The 25585-nt window shown below is 39.4% G+C and overlaps 1 protein-coding gene and 1 pseudogene across 2 annotated transcripts in view; both read left to right on the forward strand.

The window, feature by feature from the left end:
* ADAM17 (ADAM metallopeptidase domain 17) overlaps nucleotides 1-25585 on the forward strand; it is a 52208-nt gene that overhangs the window by 5376 nt on the left and 21247 nt on the right. For both annotated transcript variants that reach the window (XM_007456932.1, XM_007456933.1), the window contains exons 2-8: nucleotides 6226-6358; nucleotides 14675-14805; nucleotides 15624-15712; nucleotides 17696-17864; nucleotides 19120-19253; nucleotides 21211-21300; nucleotides 23244-23357. In XM_007456932.1, coding sequence (XP_007456994.1) covers nucleotides 6226-6358; nucleotides 14675-14805; nucleotides 15624-15712; nucleotides 17696-17864; nucleotides 19120-19253; nucleotides 21211-21300; nucleotides 23244-23357 — 860 coding nt within the window. The remainder of the gene's footprint in view (nucleotides 1-6225; nucleotides 6359-14674; nucleotides 14806-15623; nucleotides 15713-17695; nucleotides 17865-19119; nucleotides 19254-21210; nucleotides 21301-23243; nucleotides 23358-25585) is intronic.
* Nucleotides 9789-10441, forward strand: LOC103086549 (ubiquitin-conjugating enzyme E2 Q1 pseudogene; annotated as a pseudogene).

A 25585-nucleotide genomic window follows, 5' to 3' on the forward strand; every position in this document is an offset into this window, starting at 1 on the left:
TCTTTCCCTGCTTAAAATCATTACGTGATTTATCAGTGACATAACTGCAAACATATGATGACTTAATGCAAAAAAGTTCTATGTAAATGAATAATTGCAAACTGTATATAAAGGAACAAGATACAGTGTAGAACTTCAGAATCTTTCAGCATCCACTTGTCCCCTTATATCAACCTGCTAAAAAAACAAAATTCAACCGAGTAAATCTGAAGATCTAATTGGCTTTATTAGGTGATTTATGAATTGGGGCAGCATCCCTTCTAGCGACTAGAAGGGCCCTCTGAGGGTTTGTACCAAATGGAAGGTTTTTATAGGAGTAAGGGTGGGGCAAGGGATCTGTTAGTGAAAGAAAAGAAAAGGATTGTTTTTAGGGTAGGACATCATCTTTTTTGGGGGAAGGGAACTGGCAAGGATTTTATCATATGGATAACCTCTTCTTCCTCTGGGGGATGGAGGGGGCCCCTATGACAGATTACCTCATTAGTAGACAATTCCAAACTTGTTGGTTAAGATTACTTTTCTGGTGAAGGTCGAAACTACAGTTAGATATTAAACCTAGGTTTGGTATCGTGGGCTTTAGCAAAAGTGGGCTTATGGTTTTTCTCTTCAACACATCCCTCCCCCAAACCTCCTCTTAGTTGTGTATTTTTTTAAATCTCAGTGAATGTGGTGCCACTGTCTACCCAGGTATCCAAGCCAGAAACCTGGGGGTCTTTTAGTGATCCCCATCTGGATTGCTCAGCAGCTTACTAGCTGATTTCCCAGACTCCAGTTTTGTCCTCCTCTAGCCCGTTCTGCACACTGCAGTTGTTGTTGAACCCAAGCTCATGTGCCTGACGCACAGTGAGGCCCAACAGATGGAAATGTCCGAGTTTGGAGCAGAAAAAGGTTTATTGATTGGGAGGGCACAGATGGAGAAGATGGGAGATGTAGGCTTGTCTCAGATCCATCTTCCTGGCTGGACATGGTTTTTAAAGGCAACGTTTGGGGTGAGGGTTGCAGGGAGCATGACTTTCTTCTGATTGGTTGGTGGTGAAGTAACAGGGTGGTTTTTCATGAGTCTTAATCATCAACTTTCTGGTTCCAACCACTCTGGGTTCTGTGCTTGTGGTCTGTGCTCTGGGTGCTTGTGGTCAGCTTGTAGTCACTATCCTCCACTTGGGAGGAGGGGGCTGTCTTAGTTCCTGCAGAACAACTCAAAGATTTGTGTCACATTGTTCTGTATATCCCTGGAGGAGGAACTAGGACTCTCTATTGTTTCTTGACCAGTTTCCCTTTGTTTCAGCCTTCCATCACTTCTCAAATTAGTAATTGCTTGAATCTGCTCTTTGGAACTTGGGGAAGGTGTAAGAGACTAAAGCCTTTTCTACAAACCAGAAACAGGGGACAGAAGGGCTTTTGTAGGGACTTCCCTGATGGACCAGTGGTTAAGAATCTGCCTTCTAATGCCGGGGACACGGGTTCTAGCCCTGGTCCGGGAAGATCCCACATGCTGCAGAGCAGCTAAGCCCGTGCGCCACAACTACTCAGCCTGTGCTCTAGAACCCACGAGCCACAACTACTGAGCCCGTGAGCCACAACTACTGAAACCTGTGCGCCTAGAGCTCGTGCTCTGCAACAAGAGAAGCCACAGCAATGAGAAGCCCGCGCACCGCAATGAAGAGTAGCCCCCGCTTGCTGCAACTAGAGAAAGCCCGTGCGCAGCAACAAGGACCCAACGCAGCCAAAATAAATAAATAAATAAATTTATTTAAAAAATAAAAAGAAAAGTCTTTTTTATCTAGGAGGGCCCTGAAGGGTCCTGCTTGGTTTCAGTCCCGCCTTTTCTTTGATACTCTTCAATCCTGAGGGCAACAGAGGCAGATCAAGAAAGAGAATAAAGTTTCAGATGGAGAGAGAGGCTAATCACAAACTTGGCAGGGGAACTTGGTTTTAGGGGCATTTGGTTTCACAGTCACGATGAAATTTCTAATTTATAGCTGTTGCCCTTATCCAAAGTCAAAAATCCTTAATTTAGTTCCATGACCCTCCATGACCAGACCTCCGCCTGCCTCTGCAGCCTCACACCTCTTCATGTCCGCGGTGCCGTTCTGCACTCCAGCCTCACTGACTTGCTTTCAATTCTTTTAGTGTATTGTGTTCTATATTTCTTGTGGACCTCAGCACAGGTATGCCGTCTACTTAGAACCCTGTCCTTTCTTTTCGTTCTCTTGGCTGCTTCCTCATCCTTTCGGTCTTAACTTCAGTGCTGTTTCCCTGGGAAAAGCATCCTTGGCTTGCCAGACAGGGGTCATGCTCCTGCTGTGTTCTATAAATTCTTTCCATTTCCTCTCCCTTGGTTTGTGACATACTTTATAATGATTTTTTGTGTGATGCTCTTTCCCCCAAAGTCGCAATATTGGAAATGTATCTCTCCTTCTCTCCATTAATATCCCTAGTGCTTGGAAGGTAGGAGGTTTTCAATAACTTTTTGTTGAATAAATGAATAGGTGGGGTCTGGTGGAAAGGGGAAAATATGTGCAGAATGTGTTTGCAAGAAAGGAGGGATGGGAGTGGGGGTGGAAGAGATTAAAAAAGCAGTGAGTAAGGGTAGGGTCCCTAAGGAGGACTAGACAGAGGAGGCCCAGTGAGGGAAACTAACACGTGGCAGAGAAGAGCAGAGAGCTTTGGGGAGGGGATCCTAAATAATACAGTACTCTAGCCTGACCTTTTGAATAGTGTCTGTTTTCTAATATGTGTTTGTAGCAGCCGAAATGAGAAAAGCTCAGTTGTTTAGGGTGATCGCTGGAGCAACTTGTAGGAAGCAAGGAAAGTGTTCTCATTGTAGAGCATGCTGGGCAGCCACTGTGGCGTTTCTAAACAGGAGAATATGACCATATACTGAGCTGATAAGGAAGGTAGTTTTTGTAGCATTGTCTAGTATAAACTGTCATAAACTCTACTGTAAGAAGTTAAGTGGTTTATACTTAAGATTTTTGGATATGGATAGGGGGGAAATATAAATTCTGTTGAAAAAGCTATAGAAAATTGGATTACCGATGGTTGGAATTTTGGAAGTGCAGTGAAATACCAAGCATCTGAGAGGTTACCTGCAAGAGCAGGAGCTCAGGGTGTTGGACAAAGAGAGTGCATTGACCACGCTGTTTGTAATGGCTCCCGGACGTCCAGTTTGAGACCTCTCGTTCTTAAAAGGGGTAAATTACAATTGAAACAAGTATTTTAAAGTGCTTTAGCAAGCTGCATTTAAAAAGTGCTTATTATAGAAAAGTACCTAAAGATAACCAAAGATGTTACTATCTTGCTCTTATTTTTTTTCTAGCCCTATTTGTATACATAGTTAAGGTCATGCAATATGAAGAGTTTTTAAAATCTACCTTTGTTTATTTAATATTATAAGTGTTTCCTCATGTTCTTAAAACCTGTTGTTAACAGCATTTTAAATGATTGCATTTTTTTTTGTTTTTTTGGTCATTTGGAAATGCTATAACTTCTCTATTTGCCAGGTATTAATTTACTGCGTTTCCAGTTTTCTTAAAACTAATACAAGGCTGAACAGTGAACATCTTTGTGCTTAAAGGTCTTTTTCTTCACTTTATTTCCTTAGTTTAGCCTAGTTCAGTGGTTCTCAAACTGGAGTAGTGTGCATCAACATCACCTGGAAGGCATGTTAAACACAGATGGCTGGGCCCTGCACCTGGAATTTCCCATTGAGGGGGACTGGGATGGGAAACAAGTTCCCAGGCGGTGACTGCTTGTAGCGAGCACTCTTTGAGAACAGCTGGCCTCTATTGTTGACAGTGAAACTATAGAATTGAGGTTAAGTTTCTCAGTCAGTGGGAGTGATTATGATCTTGAATGAGTCTGTGTACCAGCCTGTATCAGGGAAGTCGAAGAGCTAAAGGATTGTATCAGCATTGAGAATTTGAGCAAACGAGTGCTGTTTTGTGCAAGGTTCTGTGCCAGGTGTTGTGAGGTAAGAATACTGTGATTTTAAAACAGCTCATTTTTGGCCATTTTACAGTCTATTTGTGAGATAAGACAAATACAACTAAAAAATGCCAGAAAAAAAGGTGTAAACAAAAAGCTTCAGAATTCAGAGGGAGGCATGGTCATGTTTGATTGACATGTCAAAAAGTAGGAGGCCAAGAAGTAGAAGGTCCAGGAAGAGGTAGGCTATTTTTAAGAAGTTTCAAAAGTTGAAATCAATAAAGCTTGGGGTTTTCAGCCAGACAGGCCCCAGTTCAAATCCTAGTACTGTGCTTCGTTAGCTTTGTGATATTATTCTCTCCGAGTTTGTTTCTTCATTTGTAAAATGGGGAAAATACCCCAAGGTGTTTGTGTAGATAACATAGAACACCTAGTATGGTGTCTTGTGGGAAACAAAACACTCAAAAATTGTTGAATAAATGATAAGCTTCTTGAAGGTTTTTCATTGGTGCCTCGAAGCCCTCTAATTAGCAAGGCCAAATCACCAGTAAACATCCATCGGTATAAAAGAGATTGATGCCTTCTGAAACAGCTTTCCTCTGGATTAAAATTAAAAGGAAATTTTTGTTAACAGAAAATGGGTGGTACTCAGCAAGTGTGAAATTTGCTACCACTTTAATCTTATCTTGAGTTAGAGCCTTGAGTGGACTTTGATTAAATTGCTTTAACCATATAGTAGTGTGTCTCTTCACATTTGCTTGAGTATTGTGTGACAGTGGGGCATTTTTCCTTCTTTGACCACTCTGTATAAATTGGCCTTTCCCACTGCCTCTCTGCTGTCCTGTTTTCACACCATGGCACTGACGTGGATTTTCTTTTGCATTGTCCGTCTCTCCCACTAAAATGAGTGCTGCTTTAGGCAAGGACTTGGCTGTGTTGAGTGCTGTATCTCAGTACTTAGACCAGGGCCTGGCACACAGCAGTGAATGAATGGATGAAAGAGCCAATTGAGGATATTCAGGGGAAGAGGACGGAGAAAAGTATTGGGTGGATTCTTTCTTTTAAAAATGGTTTTGTGAGCATATTTAACTGCAGTAGCAACACACGTGTATTTTAAGCTCCTGCTGCTATATTTTGAGGGCATTCTAAGTCCAGTGGAATGATTTTGAATACCATTGCTTCTCCAGTGATATTTGTTGAGAGAAAAGGAAAGCATCAGCTCAAATATTTTTAGACAGTTTTTACAGAGACTTAAGTCACCAAAATTGTCTTCCAAAAATCCTCCTGATTGTGGGAGAGACAGCTGAGTTGCTGTTGATAAAAAGTGACTTACGGGGGTAGCATATACTCTATAGTGTTTACTCTTGCTCTATACCAAATAGAAACTTATTTGTGCTTGTTCTGTCTTTGGGGCAGTCCATCTTTGCTTTTCCTGGGTTCCAAGTCAGCCTGGTAAAATAATTAATGTTTTTCTTTTCCTAGGGATTGGTTTGGTCGTAACCACTTATACTTCCTGCTGTCCGGTGGATTGATATTCTGCTGTGTCTGTTGAGGGCAACAATGATAGGGATATTACCACTTCTTTGCTCTCTAATTTGGAATATGTGGTTTTTCTATAAAAGATTTTCTGTAAAAGATTTACTTTCCCAGTTTGGTTTCCTCAGGCCATTAATACATTTGTTGCTCTTTGTTACTGTACATCAACTGATAAGGAATTGATGTAGCCCAAGTGGGCAGTGGGCAGGTCAAGTTGACAGGCTTGATCTTAAAAATGCCTTGAATTTAGAAGTTAGTTCACTGCATACTGTGATATTCTCTGAGATATCAAAATTATTAGTATCTGATATGAACATGGACTCATGTTCACATTTCCCTGATTGTCACAGATATCTTTCCACAACTGATTTGCTTGGCCTAGGATCCAAAACGGCTCACACACTGGCTTGCTTGCTGTATTCTTAAGTCCCTTCTGTCTCCACCCCTCCCTTCTTTCTCATGCCATTTGTTTCCTGGAGAAATTGGGTCATTTGTTTTGCAGGAATGGAACATTTTGGGTGTGGCTGATTACTTCCTAAAGTTGTTATTTAATTTGGCAACCTCTAGTCCCTTTTTGTCTTAAAAACTGGTGTGTGTGTGTGTGTGTGTGTGTGTGTGTGTATATGTGTGTTTGGTAGGAGTATTTTGTAGGTCGTGCTGGGGCATTACATCAGGAAGAGTTTGTTGTCTGACTCTCATTTTAATGATATTACAATTGATTAGTAGGTTTAGGTGTTAATAACCTTTTTACCTTTATTTCAGAAAAGCTTGATTCTTTGCTCTCAGACTACGATATCCTCTCTTTATCCAATATACAGCAGCACTCTGTAAGAAAAAGGGATCTACAGGCTTCAACACACTTAGAAACACTACTAACTTTTTCAGCCTTGAAAAGGTAATTTGAATTATTCATAGAATAATGTTGGGGCAATGAGGAACTTGGTTTGGTAAAAGCAGAAAAATTGGAGTGTCTAATTAAATCTTAGAAAGTTACATTTTAAAGATTTGTAATATAATTATAGTCTGTCATGATTCTTATAATAGTGTATTGCTTATTCTAAAATTCATATGACTGTTTTTTAAAAAGTAAATGTGTATTCCAAACGAATTAATGATGGTATATTTATTTATTTTTTGGAATTCTAACAAAGAATTTTAATTAATTGAATGATTATAATACTTTTGTGCTACTTTAGAATTGTCCACCTTATACTAAGTACTGTCTTAACTTTATATATGAAGACACTGAGGTTTAGAGATAAAGGATTTGTTTAGGACTCCACAGCCTAGTGGTGAGCTGGGTCTCTTTCCACATTGAATTGCTCTTATGTCATAGCACAAACTGATAGATGTGGTCTATTTGGGCATTAATTTTAATATCTCATGTTTTGCAGGTGTAAATGTGTTAGATAATAACAGGCCTCTTTCTAAAGTCTTTTTAGGGAGCTTTACTAATATCAAATAACAAACATTGGGAGCATATAAATGGGCTTTTTCTTTATACATAGGGTAGGCCTTCTCCAACACATATATAAAAGTAATATATGCACCTGATTTAAAAAACAAACTACAGAGGGACTTCCCTGGTGGTCCAGTGGTTAAGACTCCACGCTTCCACTGCAGGAGGCACAGGTTTGATCCCTGGTCAGGGAACTAAGATCCTGCATGCTGTGTGGCATGGCAAAAAACAAAACAAAACTATAGAGGGTATGAGAAGTTTTTACTTCCCAGACCCAGCAAGTTTCCTGTATAAACTTCCAAAGGATTTTAATGCATATTTTTTGCATATATATCTATATATATGGAGGTGATATAGATAACATAGACTTACCTCATTTTTAACAGCTGCATAAATGTTCCTATTGTGTAAAATTATGACAGTTTTTTGACTAGTACCGTACAGATGGATACTGACTGTTTAATCAAAGTGATTTTTTTTCCTGTAACAAACAGTGCTCCAGTGAATATCTTTATACATATACCCTATCTAGGTATTTTTATAGGATACATTCCTAAAAGGTGAATTACTGTACTGGATCAAGGGTATACATATTATAAATGTTTATTGATGTTGACATGTTTCCTCCTAAAGACATTAGACCAATTTATTCTTCTGGCAACAGTGTGTGAGTTTACCTCTTTCTTGTTATCCTTTTGCCAATACTAGGTTTTATCGACCTTTGACTTTTCTTGCTCTGAAAGGGGATGGTATCTCACAAATGTTTTGATTTTAATTTTGTGTAAAATTGATCATCTTTTCATGTGTTTATAAGTTATTTTTCTGTCTGCCTTTTCGTATCCATTTACCATTTTTCTATTGGGTTTATCCTTTGGGTTACTGAATTGTAGTAGTGCTTGGTATTAAGGAAATGAATCCATCATCACATGTGTTACTGATATTTTATGCAAATATTTTTACTGTATCTTTTTATTTTTCCTAGTGATTGCCATCATCCTTAGATTATTTTTGTTTTTGTTTTTGTTTTTTGCGGTACGCGGGCCTCTCACTGTTGTGGCCTTTACCATTGCGGAGCACAGGCTCCGGATGCGCAGGCTCAGCGGCCGTGGCTCATGGGCCCAGCCGCTCCATGGCACGAACCCATGTCCCCTGCATCGGCAGGCGGACTCTCAACCACTGCACCACCAGGGAAGATGATTTTTGAATGATTTCTTTTTGTTGGATTTTATGTCAAAATATTGCAGTATAGGTTATCTAGCTTCACCTATAGCAAATTTGAGCAGAGTGGTGATATTAATAATAGCTATAGTTTATCAGGTATTTACTTCAGTAGGCACTTTACATATATTATCTCTAATTCTCACCATACTTTGCATAGAAGTCTTTGTTACTCCCTTTTTGAAGGCAAAGAAAAACTGAGGCTCAGAGAGGTTAGGTAAGTTGCCCAAAGTCACTCAGCTAGAAAGTGGAAGTTAAAGGATTTGAACACAAGTCTGACTTCCAAAACTTGTGTTATTTCTGCTATGCTGATGAAGAGTTTGACGAAGGAGTGGAGACGTAGCAGCAAGAAATGAGTAGGAGCAAAGGAGGATGGGAGAAGACTTTAAAATGATAAGAACTCAAAGTTTAGTTTTCTGGGTTTCTTTTGAAGTTAGACTTGAGGTAGCCTGTAGAATCCTTACTCTAGGGTCAAACACTGCCATAGCCTAACATACTTCTCTTTCGTGTTTCATAGATGCCATTGATTCATTAAGGAAATGTTAAACAACATCTCCTTATCTTCCCTCTGTGTAAGGAAGCAGAGAAATTTATAATTTAAATTTTCATCTTAAATGTTTAACAGGAAATGTATCTAACAATATATGAGAACTTTGTACCGGGTACTTTAAAGTAGTTTATTTCATTTAACCCTCAAAACCCTTCAGTTAGTAGTTGGTATTACTTCCACTTATAGATGAAGGTAAATTAGGTTCAGAAGTTAAGGCCGAGATCAAACAGCAAGTCGGTGGTGGAGGTGGGATTTGAGTCAGGTATGTCAGAATCCAAAGCCCATACCCTTTCTTTTCTGTTATACTGTGTTATTGAAGCTTAAAAGAAAAAAAAAAATGGGATACTTGAAATGATCAAATTGTAGAGGGCTGAACTGCCTATATGAAGCCACTCATTATTTGATGCTGATGGTAAATGAGATGTTCTGTTTTTAGATGGTAGAGGAAAGCAAAATAATTTAAGATCATAACATTAAATTTTGATGTGATTATTAGTGGTTGAAAAAGCATGGAAACACTGAGACATTGTATGATGAGTTAAAAGAGTAATCTTATGGGACAAAAAAAGTTTGAAATTTACCCAGAAGTTACATTCCCTATTTTTTATAAATCAAGAAATAGTATTACTATTAAAGTAATGAGGGCGGTGGCGGCGGAGGCCGGAGGCTCCGAGCTCGCCGGCCCTGGAGCGGAGCGGAGTGGAGGATGCAGCAGCCGCAGGGGCAGCCGCAGCCGCAGCCGCAGCCGCAGCCGCAGGGGCAGCCACAGGGGCAGCAGCTGGTGGGGCAGGGAGTGGCACCGGGGGGCGGCCCAGGGGGTGGGTCCAGGGCGGGTGCCCTCCCCGAGTCCACCTTTCATTGCGGCCACGAGCGCTTCTGCCTTGCCAGCGCCTGCCTGGACGAGCTGAGCTGCGAGTTCCTGCTGGCTGGGGCCCAAGGGGCCGGGGTGAGGGGGCTGCGCCTGGACCGCATCTCCCCCCACGGGGGTCAGTGCCTGGGGATCCCATCTGCATCCACTGCAACATCATGGAGTCGTACCCTGCTGTTGCCCCCATCTGGTCAGTGGAGTCCGATGACCCTAACTTGGCTGCTGATTACTATGAAATGAAAGAAGAAGAGCCAGCTGAGGGCAAGAAGTCTGAAGATGACGGCATCGGAAAAGAAGACTTGGCCATATTAGAGAAAATTAAAAAGAACCTGAGGCAAGATTACTTAAATGGTGTGGTGTCTGGCTCGGTGCAGGCTACTGACAGGCTGATGAAGGAGCTCAGGGATATATACCCATCACAGAGTTTCAGAGGTGGAAGCTATGCAGTCGAACTCGTGAATGACAGTCTGTATGATTGGAATGTCAGACTCCTCAAAGTTGACCAGGACAGCGCTTTGCACAACGATCTCCAGATCCTCAAAGAGAAAAAAGGAGCTGACTTCATTCTACTTAACTTTTCTTTTAAAGATAACTTTCCCTTTGAGGCGCCATTTGTCAGGGTTGTGTCTCCAGTCCTCTCCTGGGGGTATGTTCTGGGCGGAGGTGCCATCTGCATGGAACTTCTCACCAAGCAGGGCTGGAGCAGTGAATAGAGTCAGTGATCATGCAGATCAGTGCCACACTGGTGAAGGGAAAAGCACGAGTGCAGTTTGGAGCCAGCAAATCTCAATACAGCCTGACAAGAGCACAGCAGTCCTACAAGTCCTTGGTGCAGATCCATGAAGAAAACGGCTAGTACACACCCCTGAAGGAAGATGGCTAACCTGGGAGTGCCATCCCCTTCCTCCTTCCCTAGGCACCACTGGACCAATTACCTTTGAATGCTGTATTTGGATCTCACGCTGCCTCTGTGGTTCCCTCCCTCATTTTTCCTGGACATAATAGCTCTGCCTATTGCAGGACAATGATGGCTATTCTAAATGCTAAGAAAAACAAAAACCAAAACCACAGAACTGTTCCAAGTACTCAAGACTGACTTACAGACCAACCAACCACCTGGCTGGAGCCCTTGCTAGCAGGCATTCTTAAAAGAAACTTTTGAGCCTCCTTATATTGCTGGAAACTCAGCTGTGCTCCAGCCTAGAGCCTCCTTACCTATGCTTTGGTAAGGATTTTTAATTTATTTTCTCTTATTTCATGTACACTGCTTTTTTGGGTTATAGTGTATGATGGGTGTATATGAAAAAAAAATGTATCTTTGGGAAATCAATTACAGTTTGTTAATTTGAAAAAAATAATACAAATATTGTTTTAATACTATTTTGATAATGTTATAATTTTTTTGGAAAAAGTTATACCTATTATATATCACTTATATGTGGAATCTAAAAATTAGTACAAATGAACTCACTTGCAAAACAGAAAGAGACTCACAGACGTAGAAAACAAACTTATGGTTACCAAAGGGGAAGGAGGTGGATAAATTGGGATTATGGGATTTACAGAATGCACACTACTGTATATAAAATAAAAGATTTATGTGTATCACAGGGAACTATATTCAGTATCTTATAATAAACTATAATGGAAAAGAATAGGGAAAAATATAGATGTATACATATATATATTGATATATAACTGAATCACTTTGCTGTGTACCTGAAACTAACACAATATTGTAAATAAACTGTACTTCAATAAAAAAAGGAAAGAAATATACACAGGAACCTAGGAAGAGATGAATTCCCAGGCCTCAGGAGAAACAGAAACTGGAGGGTGTTTATGCCCCTTTGACCTGGTGGTACACTGTGAAAATGACTGCTGTAGACTGTGTGTGTCCCCACAAATGCATGTTGAAATCTTAACCCTCAATGCAATGGTGTTAGGAGGTGGTGGAACCCTCATGAATGAGATTAGTGCCTTTATAAAAGAGGCCCCAGGGACTTGCCTGGTGGTCCAGTGGTTAAGATTCCACACTTCTACTGCAGGGGGTGTGGGTTTCATCCCCAGTCAGGGAGCTAAGATCCCATATGCCATGTGGCCAAAAAATAAAATAAAATAAAACATGAAATAAAAGAGGCCCCAGAGAACTCCTTCATCCCTTCTGCCATGTGAGGACACAGCGAGAAGGTAGCTGTCTCTGAACCAGGAAGTGGGTTCTCACCAGACACTGAATCTGCCAGCACCCTGATCCTGGCCTTCCCAGCCTCCAGAACCATGAGAAATGAAATTCTGTTGTTACAAAACAAACAAGCAAACAAAAAGTGAAGTATCTCAAAATATTTGGAGAGGGCTAGAACTGATAAAGAAATGAAAGTGGGGACTTGCCTGGTGGCACAGTGGTTAAGAATCCGTCTGCCAGTGCAAGGGACATGGGTTCGAGCCCTGGTCTGGGAAGATCCCACATGCCGCAGAGCAATTAAGCCCGAGCACCACAACTGCTGAGCCTGCGCTCTAGAGCCCGCGAGCCGCAACTACTGAAGCCCATGTGCGCCTAGAGCCCATGCTCTGCAACAAGAGAAGCCACAGCAATGAGAAGCCTGTGCCCTGCAACGAAGAGTAGCCCCAGCTCGCCACAACTAGAGAAAGCCTGCATGCAGCAACATAGACCCAATGTAGCCACAAAGAAAGAGGGAGGAAGGAAGGAGAGAGAGATATACCCAGCTAAATGGACCATTAAAAATAGATATGATGGGGACTTACCTGGTGGTCCAGTGGTTCAGAATCCGCCTTCCATTTCAGGGGACGCAGGTTTGACCCCTGGTCGGAGAACTAAGATCCCACATGCTGCGGAGCAACTGAGCCTGTGCGCCGCAACTACTGAGCCTGCGTGCTGCAACTAAGACCCGGCGCAGCCAAAAATAAATAAAGCACTATTAAAAAAAAAAGATACAAGGCACAGACTTCCAGTTACAAAATACATGTTATGAGGATGTAATGATGTATAGCATGGTGACTATAGTTAATAATACTGTACTACATATTTGAAAGTTAGACCTTAAAAGAGTAGATCTTAAAAGTTCTCATCACGAGAAAAAAACTGTAACTATGTGAGGTGATGGATGTTAACTAGACTTATTGTGGTGATCATTTTACAGTATATACCCCCCAAAAAGATACGAAAATAATGTTAATTCAGACTGATTAACACCAGTTTGTAGTCACTGTAAATCCTTAAAAGTCAGAAAGATAAATTGCTAAAGGAAGTCTGTAAGTACACAATTTCACATAATTTGGGAAGGATAAAGTAAACTATAAGTTCTGACTGACATATCCTGTTGGAGGTTTCATAGCTCAAAGGTGAAGATTGGAAACTCAAAAAACAGGAATTTTACCAACACTTGGTCCTTTTCTTTACGACATAGAAGATTAATGTAGAAAATGAAGAGTGCAATTCTAGTGATTTTCCTGGAAAGAACATTAAGCAAAAATAGTATTGAGACTCCTAGAGAGTCTAAAACTAACTAATAAGGCATTTATAAGAGGGATGCTCTTTTTGGTTGTTGTTGTTGTTCTGTTTTTTTTGTTTTTTTTGTGTTTGTTTTTGGCCGTGCCACCCGGCTCGCAGGATCTTGGTTCCCCAACCAGGGATCGAACCCGCGCCCTTGGCAGTGAAAGCACAGAGTCCTAACCACTGGGAATTCCCAGGAGGGATGCTTTTCTTTTCAAAGTTCTCAGCATAACTGACAGGGGAAAAAAATCATAACTGTGTGTGGGAAGGTACGTTTTAAGGTAGCAGGAGAAAATGTTCCAAGGTTTTCTGAGATTATGTTCTATTGTGTCTCCTTCCCAATGACCATTAAAAGAAACCACAAACAAACTGAAGTTACCTTGTTATGCTCAAAAAGTTAAAAAAAAAAAAAAGTGTTGCCATGGAGATAGTCCCACTCTGGATTCTTCCTGGCAGTTTCGATTTACCAAACCTGTAACATTTTATATTTTCAACACCGTAGCTGACAAAATTAGTTCCTGTGGCTGAGATAAAAACCATACCTTTATCTTTGGTGTTCTTGGGTACATTGAAAGAATTTTGTAAATGATCATTGAAAATTCTTGCTCACCATGTCCAGTTTTTATGTTAGGAATGAAACTTGTACAAGAGAGTATTTAGGGCTTCCCTGGTGGCGCAGTGGTTGAGAGTCTGCCTGCCAATGCAGGGGACACGGGTTCGTGCCCCGGTCCGGGAAGATCCCACATGCCACGGAGCGGCTGGGCCCGTGAGCCATGGCCGCTGAGCCTGTGCGTCCGGAGCCTGTGCTTCGCAACGGGAGAAGCCACAACAGTCAGAGGCCTGCGTACCACAAAAAAAAAAAAAAAATTTAAACCAACTAAAGAACTGGAGTGTATTTTGATATCTTTGTTGGATACCTGATACTTATTTTCCTCATGGTAATTGTGGATTACTTTTTTCAAGGTAAGTTCTCTTTAGAAGGAGAAAAGGAGCATGGCTGCTTTTAAACATGGAAAGTAGCATATTTATTAATTTTGTGCAGCAGTAAGAGCAGCTGATTGCTGGAGGCAGTGTGGAGTGCAGGCGTTTGAAGTAAAAGCCAGGTTCAGTGTTCAGTTCCTCTGTTTATCAGCTGTGGAACCTTGAGCATGTTGATTAATCTCAGTTTTTACTGTGTGAGGTGGAGACAGCATACAGAGCAGCTAGCACTGAGTAGGTGTTCAATAAAAGGTATCCAGTAATATCAGTCTTCCCTAAATTTTTAAGATAAGCAGAACTCCAGGTTAAACTATCCAGTTGTGTTTCTTTATTTTTCCGAGTCTCCAGAAAAGATGAATATATAAGCTCTTTGAATCTTTTTTCCCCCCACTTTTCGTTCCTTTTGGTCTGCCAAGTTCTTACAACTAAAGAAACTAGTCTGTTTTGTCTTTACTGGAGATAACAACACTCTAAGTACCTTATAACTAAGTAAAACAGTAGTTATAACTTGCATAGTACTTTGTTAATGTAAACTCAAGTGTCAACTTTTTTCTTAAGTAAGTTTAATTAAATGAAAATTAGGCCTCTGTTTTATGTGCTTAAAGTTCAGATGCATTCTTTCTTTAGGCATTTTAAATTATACCTGACATCAAGTACTGAACGCTTTTCCCAGAATTTCAAAGTTGTGGTGGTAGATGGGAAAGATGAAAGCGAGTACCCCGTCAGATGGCAGGACTTCTTCAATGGACATGTGGTTGGTTAGTAGGTGCTCATTTGTTTGCCTTTGTGCTTGGGGGTTAGGTGTCCAGATTGAACTAGATTGTATATTCTTTTTTGAGGGGAGGAAAAAGGGGTGTCAAAGAAGTGCTATTGTTTGTTTTATTTGAGCTTTGTAAATCTGGAAGCAGAAACATTAAAACAGGAGGAAATGGGTATTATCCAGCATGTCATACTAACTGGCTATTTTCATGATTACAACAGATTTCCTCTTAAGTCATACGAATTTAACCTTTTGTCTTCAGGGAGGGATTGTCAACTTCCCTTATGAGATTGTTGACTTCCCTTATGAGATTGTAAACAAGGAAGATAGGAGATAAAATAATTGACTCTGTGATCCTGTCATGTATTTATTTAAGAAAATATATTAAACAAGCAATTGCAGTTTACTTCTGGAAAATTTTCTGCAATATGAAAGAAATGGCACTAAAATACCCAAGTAGTACAGTTCAAGACCTGTATATTCTGAATCATGCTTTCTGCCTCCTCTTTCTTACCCCAAAGTAGGTAAAAGTTATTCCAGAAGAAAATCTACACTTTGTTTGTTTTGTTCTATAACATGCTAGATAATTCTCATAAGAGACTTCAGGGAAAGAGGCCGATTTCAAATGACTAGAGCTGTGGCTCCTCCTTAAGAGTGAGAAAACCCAGCTGCTTTCTGGGCCTGTGTTTTTTACATCTCCACAGTGCCTGGGCACATTCCACTCTTTAGAAGGGCTTGCTTGATTTTTATTGATAGTGCATAGTTTATTTTTTGATTTAAATATTTTTTAATAATGACTTTTTTTTTTCTCTTAAGGTGAGCCTGACTCTAGGGTTCTAGCCCACATAGGAGATGATGATATTACAATAAGAATCAACACAGATGGGGCAGAATATAATATAGAGGTAAGTCTACATGTGAATATTTTTATCAGGAGCATATATCTCTGATGTTTAGAAAGCCATTATGCAGTTGTTTTAAGAAGAAAAGGGTCTTTATACTGAACTTCTCTTCTCCTTGTATTTAAATTTTTTTTAAAACCAGAAAAATAGATGAGTAAAATATATATATATATATATTATATATCTAAGATGCTGTCATAGGATGCACTCTGTATTTTTAAGTACAATAATTGAAAGTCACATGTGAGATGGATAATGGGAAGAGGAAACTCCCTCATTTTTTCTTTACTCTTTCTCTAATAATCCTTCTCAAAGATGAAGGTGAAATCTTCTTTCCTAGATGCTCTGGAAATGCCAGATCTATAAAAGGTGATAGTTCATAGTCTTGAGAAGTTAAAAGAGGAAACTGTAGGAAACTCAGGCTCTGGCCATTCTTCCATTGAAATCCTAGCAGTAGAAACCAAGAGCAAACTGGCCACATTTGTGTGACACATGGCTGTATGTCAGATACTAGTCCAGAAAACAAAACGTTTGCTACAGATCTGTGGGTTGAAGTGTTTCTGCGTCTCTAGGAAAATGAGAATACTCTGGAACATGGACACATATTCTCTGAGGTGCCACAGAAGGGAAACAACTGGAGGATCCCACAGGGGATTTTTATGGCCAGGCTTGCAAGTGGCCTACATCACTTCCACCCACGTTCCAGAAACTCTTGTCTCTGACCTGCCTACAAAGGAGGCTGGGGAAGATAATCTCTTGTGCTCAGAAAGATAAAACCGTGTGGGGAATGCACAGCGTTGTTTCTGCCACAGTGCACAGGTTTGCTTATTTCCTTAGGATCATCTATTAATTCTTAATCCAAAATGGGTGCATTTAGGATCCAAGTTCCTTTTGCTCAGATTCCTCGCTTTTCCAAATACCCTTTGGGACAGTTAGGAATTCTGTTTCCATCCGTATCTCTTGGTTTCACTAAGTACAAAAATGACCATAATTAACATTTCCCTGTGAGATGTTCACTTAAAAGTAAACTCATCAGGTTTATTGAAGTACTTTTGCATGAGATTAATAATTTTTAAATTGAAAAAGTGGTTTATTACTTAGAAGCCCACTTCCCCCTCGCCCCAACCCTCCCAGCTCTAGGAAACCACTAATCTACTCTCTGTCTCTTTAGATTTGTCTTTTTTGTTTCTTTAGATTTGCTTGGTCATTTCCATAAAAATGCAGTCACACAACATGTGGTCTTTTGTGTCTGACTACTTTCATTTTGAATGTTTTCAGTGTTCATTCATGTTATAGCATGTGTCAAGTACACCATTTCTTTTTATTGCCAAATAATATTCCATTGTTTGGATATACCACATTTTGCTTATTCATTCATCAGTTGGATATTAGTGTTATTTCTACTTATGTTATGAATAATGCTGCTATGAACATTTTTGAACAGGTTTTTATGTGAGCATATATTTTCATTGATATTGGGTATATAATATACTAGGAATGGAATTGTTGGGTCATATGGTAACTCTGTTTTTAACCTTTTGAGGAACTGCCAGACTGTTTTCCATAGTGGCTGCCCTTTACATTCTCACCATTTTACATTTACTGCATTTTATATTCCATATTCCATTCTCACCAGCAGTAGATGAGGGTTTCTCCACATCCTTGCCAATACTTGTTATATGTCTTTTTGATTACAGCCATCCTAGTGGGTATGAAGTGGTCTCCTTGAGGTTTTGATTTTCATTTCTGTGACGGATATGGAGATACATACGCACACACACATATACGTACATAGAATCTTTTCTGTATGAGCTATCTGGTTCTGATGAGACTATTGTCCTTACAGAGAAGAACTTTGTTTTGACTAGTCAGTTTACTTAACCTGGAAATGAATGTTATCTAAAAATAGGGAAAGGATGTTGTAAGACTTGAATATTTAGGAATTTTTATATTTTCCATCTCAGTTATATTTGTTTTCTATTTTAGCCACTTTGGAGACTAATTAATGACACTAAAGACAAAAGAGTGTTAGTTTATAAATCTGAAGATATCAAGAACGTTTCACGTTTGCAGTCTCCAAAAGTGTGTGGTTATATAAAGGCGGATAATGAAGAGTTGCTTCCAAAAGGGCTGGTAGGCAGAGAGCCACCTGATGGTAAGACTAAAAAAAATATATTTCAAATAAGAAGCAAGCATAACAGTTGTCTTCAGTAGGGGTGGTTGTTAATTGATAAAAAAAGAACATGATTATCAAGTAACTATAGTATTTGGCTTGAAAATAGTTTTGTTCAGAAATTTCTTGATGTTTTTTTCTGTAAGAATTGAAAACACTAGAAAATAATGATGGCAATAAAGATGGGACTTTAAAAAAGATTGGGGAAAGGGGAAATTGAATAATCTGAGGGAAAATATTTTCATTTGTACGTATTTAGAAATGAGAGAATAGTACTGTGTAAAAACAATCTTCAGATAAGTTTATAAGAAATTAGTTGGTAGCAAGAGAGGTCTGTCCTGTTTAGAAAGAAGAAAATTATCAGTCTTGGGACAGATGAATTTAGAGTCATTTAAAGACCATCTACCCATCTTGGAGAAATATTCTGTCCTCATTTTTGAAAACTTTAGAAAAATATTACTAGCATTTTAGTATATAACTAAATTCTTAAACAGTGTGATTATTTGATAAGAAAAAATGACCTGTTGACACAAAATAATTTTTCAATTTTTTTTTTTTTTTTGGCTGCCCTGCATGGCTTGTGGGATCTCAGTTCCCTGACCAGGGATTGAACCTGCACCCTCAGCAGTGAAAGTGCGGAGTCCTAACCACTGGACCGCCAGGGAATCCCCACTAATTTTTTGTGTGTGTGTGGTACGCGGGCCTCTCACTGTTGTGGCCTCTCCCGTTGTGGAGCACAGGCTCCGGATGCGCAGGCCCAGCGGCCACGGCTCATGGGCCCAGCGGCTCCGCGGCATGTGGGATCTTCCCGGACCCGGGCACGAACCCGTGTCTCCTGCATCGGCAGGCGGACTCTCAACCACTGCGCCACCAGGGAAGCCCCCCACTAATTTTTTAATGTTTTATTATCTGGATATTTTTACTGTTACTTTTGTTAATTTGTAGACTTCTTCTAGAAGAAAATGACACCTTCATAGCCCAGCAGTAGATAGGTGATTGTTTGATTCTGTTAAGTACTTTTGCACTTTTCCTTGGTTTTGAATTCTACAATTTGAAAACCTCATATTACTTTTCACTTTTTGTCTTTCTTCAAATTGTTTTCCTGTTCAAGATACCGTTAAGGATACTGAGCTCAAATAATATTTGTTTCAAAAATACGGTAGGTTTAAAATGTTACTATAAAAAACTCCTTGTTTTGATGAATTTTGATTTAATAGTGCATCCAAATTCATATTAGAGCTTGTTCATCGGGTGAAGAGAAGAGCTGACCCTAATCCCCTGAAGAACACCTGTAAATTATTGGTGGTAGCAGATCATCGCTTTTACAGATACATGGGCAGAGGGGAAGAGAGTACAACTACAAACTACTTGGTAAGTGTTTGATACTGGATGAGGTAGTGGACAAAAAAGCTCACGTAGGTAGGCAAATTCCATTTAAGAGAAGACTGCTATAATTTGAACGTAGTGAAATGAGATCTGTTTCAGATGCTCTGTCATTTCCTAGAATACTTGAGGGTTGTCACCTGAGGTTCTTACATTATTGTATAGAGATTCTAGTTGCAAATTTTTGAAACCCCATTTTGCCTTTCAACTAAGATTTTCTGCACATCAGAATTTTTATGCATATTATGTTTAGGGAAAGTTCATAACGTAGGCCTTCCTTCTTTATAGAAGTGAACTCTGAAAACATCTCTGCTGTAATGGCAGTGGTCCTGTTGGTGACACGTATGGATGTATGCTCCAGGGTGGGGGAAAAAAGTATTGATATTTGTATGAACTTGTGTGTATTATTTTTGCTTATATGTATATATCAGAGGAGTTGGTCAATTTGGTTTATGTTGTACTGGTATAAAATAGCTAATTGTTGGACTATAACTGGATGAAATAGATGGGACTTTTGTGGTCATAACTATAGGGCAAAGATTTGAAGGCAGGATTACAGAAGTATTGATGCTGGATTTTTAAGCATTTACTATTATAATTTTAAAAGTCAAGGGAATCATATTTCATTGACATTTTTTTGTCAGTATGACCTCATTCCTCGTGATAACTTGGCACTGACAGAAATGATGTTGAGGGAATAAAAGAATGCAGCTATTCATTCGTAGTGCAGAGCCCGGTGCAGCAAAGACGTCTTTCTCCTTGCCTTGCTATTCTCATTCTGTGTTTTTTTGTGCCCTTCCTCACCCTTCTTTCCCTTCCCTTCCATGTCAAGTGAATTTATTATGAGGGTAGTAGGAGTAGTGTGTGAAGTCACTATAGTTCTTGTTCCTAAATAAGAGAGTCCTTCTTGAAAAGATGCTTTCTTAGTATGGGTTTTGTATTAGGGGCTCTTAGTTTGCTTCTTTGTTCATTACACCAAGAATATGAATATAATGAGAGGTCTGGTGTTAAAAATTGCATTTCTTGGTTTACAGTTACTATAAGCAAAGAGCAATTTCTTAGATGTATAATGTGCTTCACAGCTGCCGGAACAAACCTCATTTACCTAGTTTTTGAACAATAAAATCTTCTCTTTGAGGAGCATATTGGTAATGAGTATTCTCTTCCTATATATTCAATAGTTTGAATTGTCCTTGGCTATTGTACTGTGGCTCCTCCCTCAGTAGCTCTACCCACCATCCTCCTCCCCAAATCAGAGGACAGGAGAAAGGAGGTGTGGTGAGACCTCATTCCTCTCTCTCTGTTTCTACATGGTCCTCTGTGCTGAACTTTGCCCAGGGAGGGTCTGGTGTAGGGTTAGCAGTATCTGTCACTGTTCCTTACCTCTCTCTGAAGAAGATGTTTTTCTGAGGTACATGGCAAGAGATAGAATGAACAGAGTACTTATTTTTAGGAATATTTTAGGTAAATGGATTGACTTTTAACTTTCATTTCTGTAGTTGACTGGAATGGCAGTTTTAAAAAAACTTGTTACTTGATATTTTGGTTCCCTGTGCAGTTGATTACCTGAAATTTGGGATGAACTGTACCACTGCTCTATTCTGGTAGCAACATTTTAAGTTTGAGGCTAGGAATAATTTCTTTATTAGCGCTGTCAACATAAAGCATAACATCTTTTTTTTTTTTTTTTTTTTTTTTTTTGCGTTACACGGGCCTCTCACTGTTGTGGCCTCTCCCCTTGCGGAGCACAGGCTCCGGACGAGCAGGCTCAGCGGCCAAAAGCATAACATCTTAATGCTAGTTTTTGTAATTGGTGAAACTTTTACAATGGTATTTTATCTGAACTGATCTTTTTTTTCTTTTAACCCCTGCAGAACTTATATTACATTGCAAAGAGTGGTAAAGATATACATAATGTCTTTCTCTCGCTCTTTTATACACACAGATAGAGCTAATTGACAGAGTTGATGACATCTATCGGAACACTTCATGGGACAATGCAGGTTTTAAAGGTTATGGAATACAGATAGAGCAGGTATTTATCAATGGATGTGGGTTATAATACTCACCTGAGTTATGTGTTGTAAATATTTGTCACTTGTTTTCACAACCCAGAAACTTATCTTCTACTTTACTCATAAATAAATATTCTGAAATGCCAGTGATTTTTATCTGATAAACTTAACAGTGTTTTGATATTATTTATAGATTATGAAATATTCTTTTCTTAGGCTTATTTTAGGCAGAAAGCCGCCTTATGCTGCTATGATCTCTCTTTTTTCTGAATTCATAGCCTTTTTATCCCCTGCCTTGCTTTAGTTTTCTATGATTATGCTTAATGTCTTTAGTTAGAATTCTAGCACGTATTGTTGAATGCTTAGAAAATTTACTTAAAAATACTGTGTACATTTGCAAGGCGTTTATACATACAGAACCATTAGATCTCTTTTCCGAAAAATCTCCTGAGTTCTTATCTGTCAATAGAGTATGTCCAGCAATGATGTATTAATGTCATCCTAATTATATCACATAGTAAAAATTGTTCCAAATTGATAAGACTGATTAACAAGACTTCTGAAATTGGGTATTGCTTTGGACAGACATTTTGACATGTAAATTAAGGAAATTATTGTCTCTATTTTTTCCAGGCTCTTTGTACTAAACTAGACATATTCTTATAGGTTCTGTAGGTTAGAATTTAGAAAATAAAAAGAAAAAAGCATTTGAAATCATACTTATAAATGCTAAACTTTTATAGTACTTGTAGAAAACTAAGAGAATTATTTTCCCCTTTTCCATTCTTTTACTGTTTTGCATTTTCTTTTTTAAGTTATTATTTGAATAGGTAATATATACACGGTACAAAAGCCAGTGAAAAGTAAGTCTCCTCAACCTCTACCCATTGTCAAACCAGTTCCTTTCCCCAGAGACATCCGTGTCACTAGTTTCATCCATATCTTTCCAGAGATATTTTATCATGCATAGCATGTGTTTGTATATGTGTGTATTTGACATATTCGTGGTATGTTGTACTCTTTTGCACCTTGCTTTTTCATTTCATGAATATGTTGGTGATTATTCCATTGTGGTACAATAAAGGTGTCGCACTTGTTTAAAATAGCTGCATCATGTTTGAGTTTTAGAAGACCAATAAATAAAGCTCCTTTTTGCTTTAAAATTTGGAAACAATTGAAAAAATTAGGTGTGATAGGAGATTAAAAAACCCGTTTCTTTAAAGATGATAGGTGGGTTGGAGGCTGTGGTTTAGATATGCTGTCACAGTGGGCCCTCACCTGGTTCATCGCAGAATTGATCTTGATCACCCACCGCCAGAGCTGCAGAGCCGCCCCAGTGAGCTTACCACGTGGTGGCAGAGCAGACCCCACCAGTATGCCCTCTGTAGGCAGGCAGATCTGGAAGAGATACCGGACACAATGAGCTGAGCATGGCTCTGTTCCTTTGCCAGATTTTCCAACCTATATGTTTCGTCTCCTTTGGAGAGAAACCTTTGTTCCTTTTTTAAAAAATTAGGATTAATATGAATTTGTACTGTATGTGTAAGGAAAAGCCCTTATTTTTTGTACTCTTATTCCTGTGGTGTGCGGTGCTGCACATCTTATTGTTCTGTATATCTGAATCAATGACTGTAGTTGGAATAAATTATTTTAGGCTCATGGAACCTAGGTTTTCATTTTTTCCAACTAAATACAGAGGAAATAAAATTTTAGGAGTACATTTATAAATGTATAAGTCATTCTTTGACATATGTGTTTTCCATACCATTTGCTTCTCAGTTTGTTTTTAAATTAAACATTAGATATTAGAGCTGAAGAATTTTATGGAATTTTGACTCTAAAACTTTTTTTTTTTAAAGAATGGTAGATGGTCTTTTTTTGAATAGCTGAAACAATGCAGTATTATTTCAGTCTTGTGACTTTTTTCTGAAGTGTTCTAAGTATTTTATCTCTTTAAGTATAGATTCGCATTCTCAAGTCTCCACAAGAGGTAAGACCTGGTGAAAGGCATTTCAATATGGCAAAAAGTTACCCAAGTGAAGAAAAGGATGCTTGGGACGTGAAGATGCTGCTAGAGGTAGGTTGTGGAACCCTGAAAGTGATACTATTTAACACCATTTTCTGATTCCTAAAAACGTGGGTCATGTCTGTATTAATGAAGGGGCATCTTAGGAAAGGTGACTGAAAACCAGGGGCAGCCCACCCCAGCTGATCCAACAGTGACCTTATCCCCTGTAGCAGGGCAGACAGCAAGGTGGGTAGAACTGAAAGCAAAAAATGCTACAAAGCAATGCTTCTTAACCGTAATATCTCTGCGAATCTAGTGAAGTAATAGGCCTTTAGAAAATAGATGGATACCCAACTTACAGATTTTTTACACACCATTTTGTTAGTTCAGGTCTCTTTGAAGCTTATCAGTAGATCTTTTAGGTCAGTAATTACCAAATGGTGTGAAAATGTATTAGATGGTATAAGTATAACTTGGAGATCTGAAAGTTCTCTATGGAAATTTAAAATTTTTGTGTTTTTATTCTGGTAACAAATTTAAAGATAACATAAACATTCTATGTCATATGGATTCTTGCCTTGACAAGATACGATTTATCCTTTTTGTCACATGATCTCAGTTTCTGTCTGTGTGTCCTATTGCTTTGTTGTAAAATGACCACCTGTGAAGTGATAGTGTTTATCTTTTACTGTGTTGTTAATGTGTTAGTTTCCTATGGCTGCTGTAACAAATCACTGCAAATTTGGCAGCTTAAAACAACATCTTTATTTATCTGATAGGTTCTAGGGTTGGTCCAGGCACAGTGTGGCTTATCTGGGTTCTCTGGTTAGAGTCTCAACAAGGCCAAAGCGAAATCAAGTTTTCAAAGCTTGAATGGAATTAAAGGATATTATCAGGTTGAGATCCATAGAGTGCTGTATCTGTATAATACTCTGACATACCTTATCTAACGTGGGCCACTACGTGGCATGGGAGAGGTTGTCTGAGATAGCACCGTTACTCTTCTAAAGAGACTCAGCCAAGTGTATTAGTCTATTAGGACTGCCAATAATAAAGCACCACAGAGTGGGCAGCTTAAACAATAGAAATTTATCTTCTCACGGTTCTGGAGGCTGAAAGTCTGAGATCAAGGTGTTGGCAAGGTTAGCTTCTTCTGAGTTCTGTCTGCTTGGCTTGTAGGTGGCCGTCTTCTCTCTGTGTCCTCACATGGTCTTCCCTTTGTGTGTGTAAGGGCACCAGACATTTTGGGTTCGGCCTACCTGCATGACCTACCTCATTTTACCTCCATCACCTCTTTAAAGGAAGGCTCTGTCTCCAGATACAGTCACATTGTGAGCTGCTAGGACTTAGGACTTCGACCTATGAATTTTGGAGGCGGACACAATTCAGCCCATTAACAGCAAGGTTAAATGACTTGTCTACGTTTAGTTACACAACTAGTGATGACAAAGCCAAAAGCAAGTGGCCAGATCTCCAGACACTTAGGACAGCTGAACGATCCCACCTTTGCTTTTCTGTGGGCCTCCAGACAACTCACACCGGGGGAGGAACAAAAGGGAATGACTTACCTCTGCAGATGCTCTTCTCCAGTTCTCTTCCCTAAGGCTCCTAAGAGTGTCCCAGAGCCTAAGCCTATTATCATGGAACTATCAAGATCCCTATGTGGCTAGGGAGACAGCTCCCGGGAACACCTCATTCCTTATACGGGGCTTTTCGACCACTCATTTTAAGCATTAAAAAAACCAGTCCTTTTAAGTTGGAGTCTCTGACTGTTATGGTAGAGGTTTTTAAAGTAACGTGGACCTGTTCTGGGGAATTCCCTGGCGGTCCAGTGGTTCGGACTTGGTGCTTTCACTGCGGGGACCCGCGTTCAGTCCCTGGTCTGGAACTGGCGTCCTGCAGGCTGTGTGGTGTGGCCAAAAAATTAAAAAATGAAAAAAATAAAGTAATATGTGGACCCCTTTTAAGAAAAAAAAAAAAACCCAAAGCCACAGTGTTGACTTGAATGAATTTTTATCTTAATTTTAGTAACATAAAACTAGGTATATATGTTTTCCTATAAGTTTATAACTCCTATACACTGTAAAACCAAAGCAAACTTTAAAACCCCTACAAAACCAGTAGAATCCTTGAAGTCCTTTAGAGGGATTTGTTTTGGTGTGAGGTGCTGAGATCCCTTGGAAGAAGTATCAGAGCCCTGCACCTTGCAGAATCGGAGTGTCCCTGGTGCTGAACTGCACGTGTTCACAGCAACCCTCCTAGTTCTGAAACGCTATAAAAAGCTCCAGGCTCTTTCC

Source organism: Lipotes vexillifer, unplaced genomic scaffold, assembly GCF_000442215.2.
Source record: "Lipotes vexillifer unplaced genomic scaffold, Lipotes_vexillifer_v1.1 scaffold390, whole genome shotgun sequence".
NCBI lineage: Eukaryota > Metazoa > Chordata > Mammalia > Artiodactyla > Lipotidae > Lipotes > Lipotes vexillifer.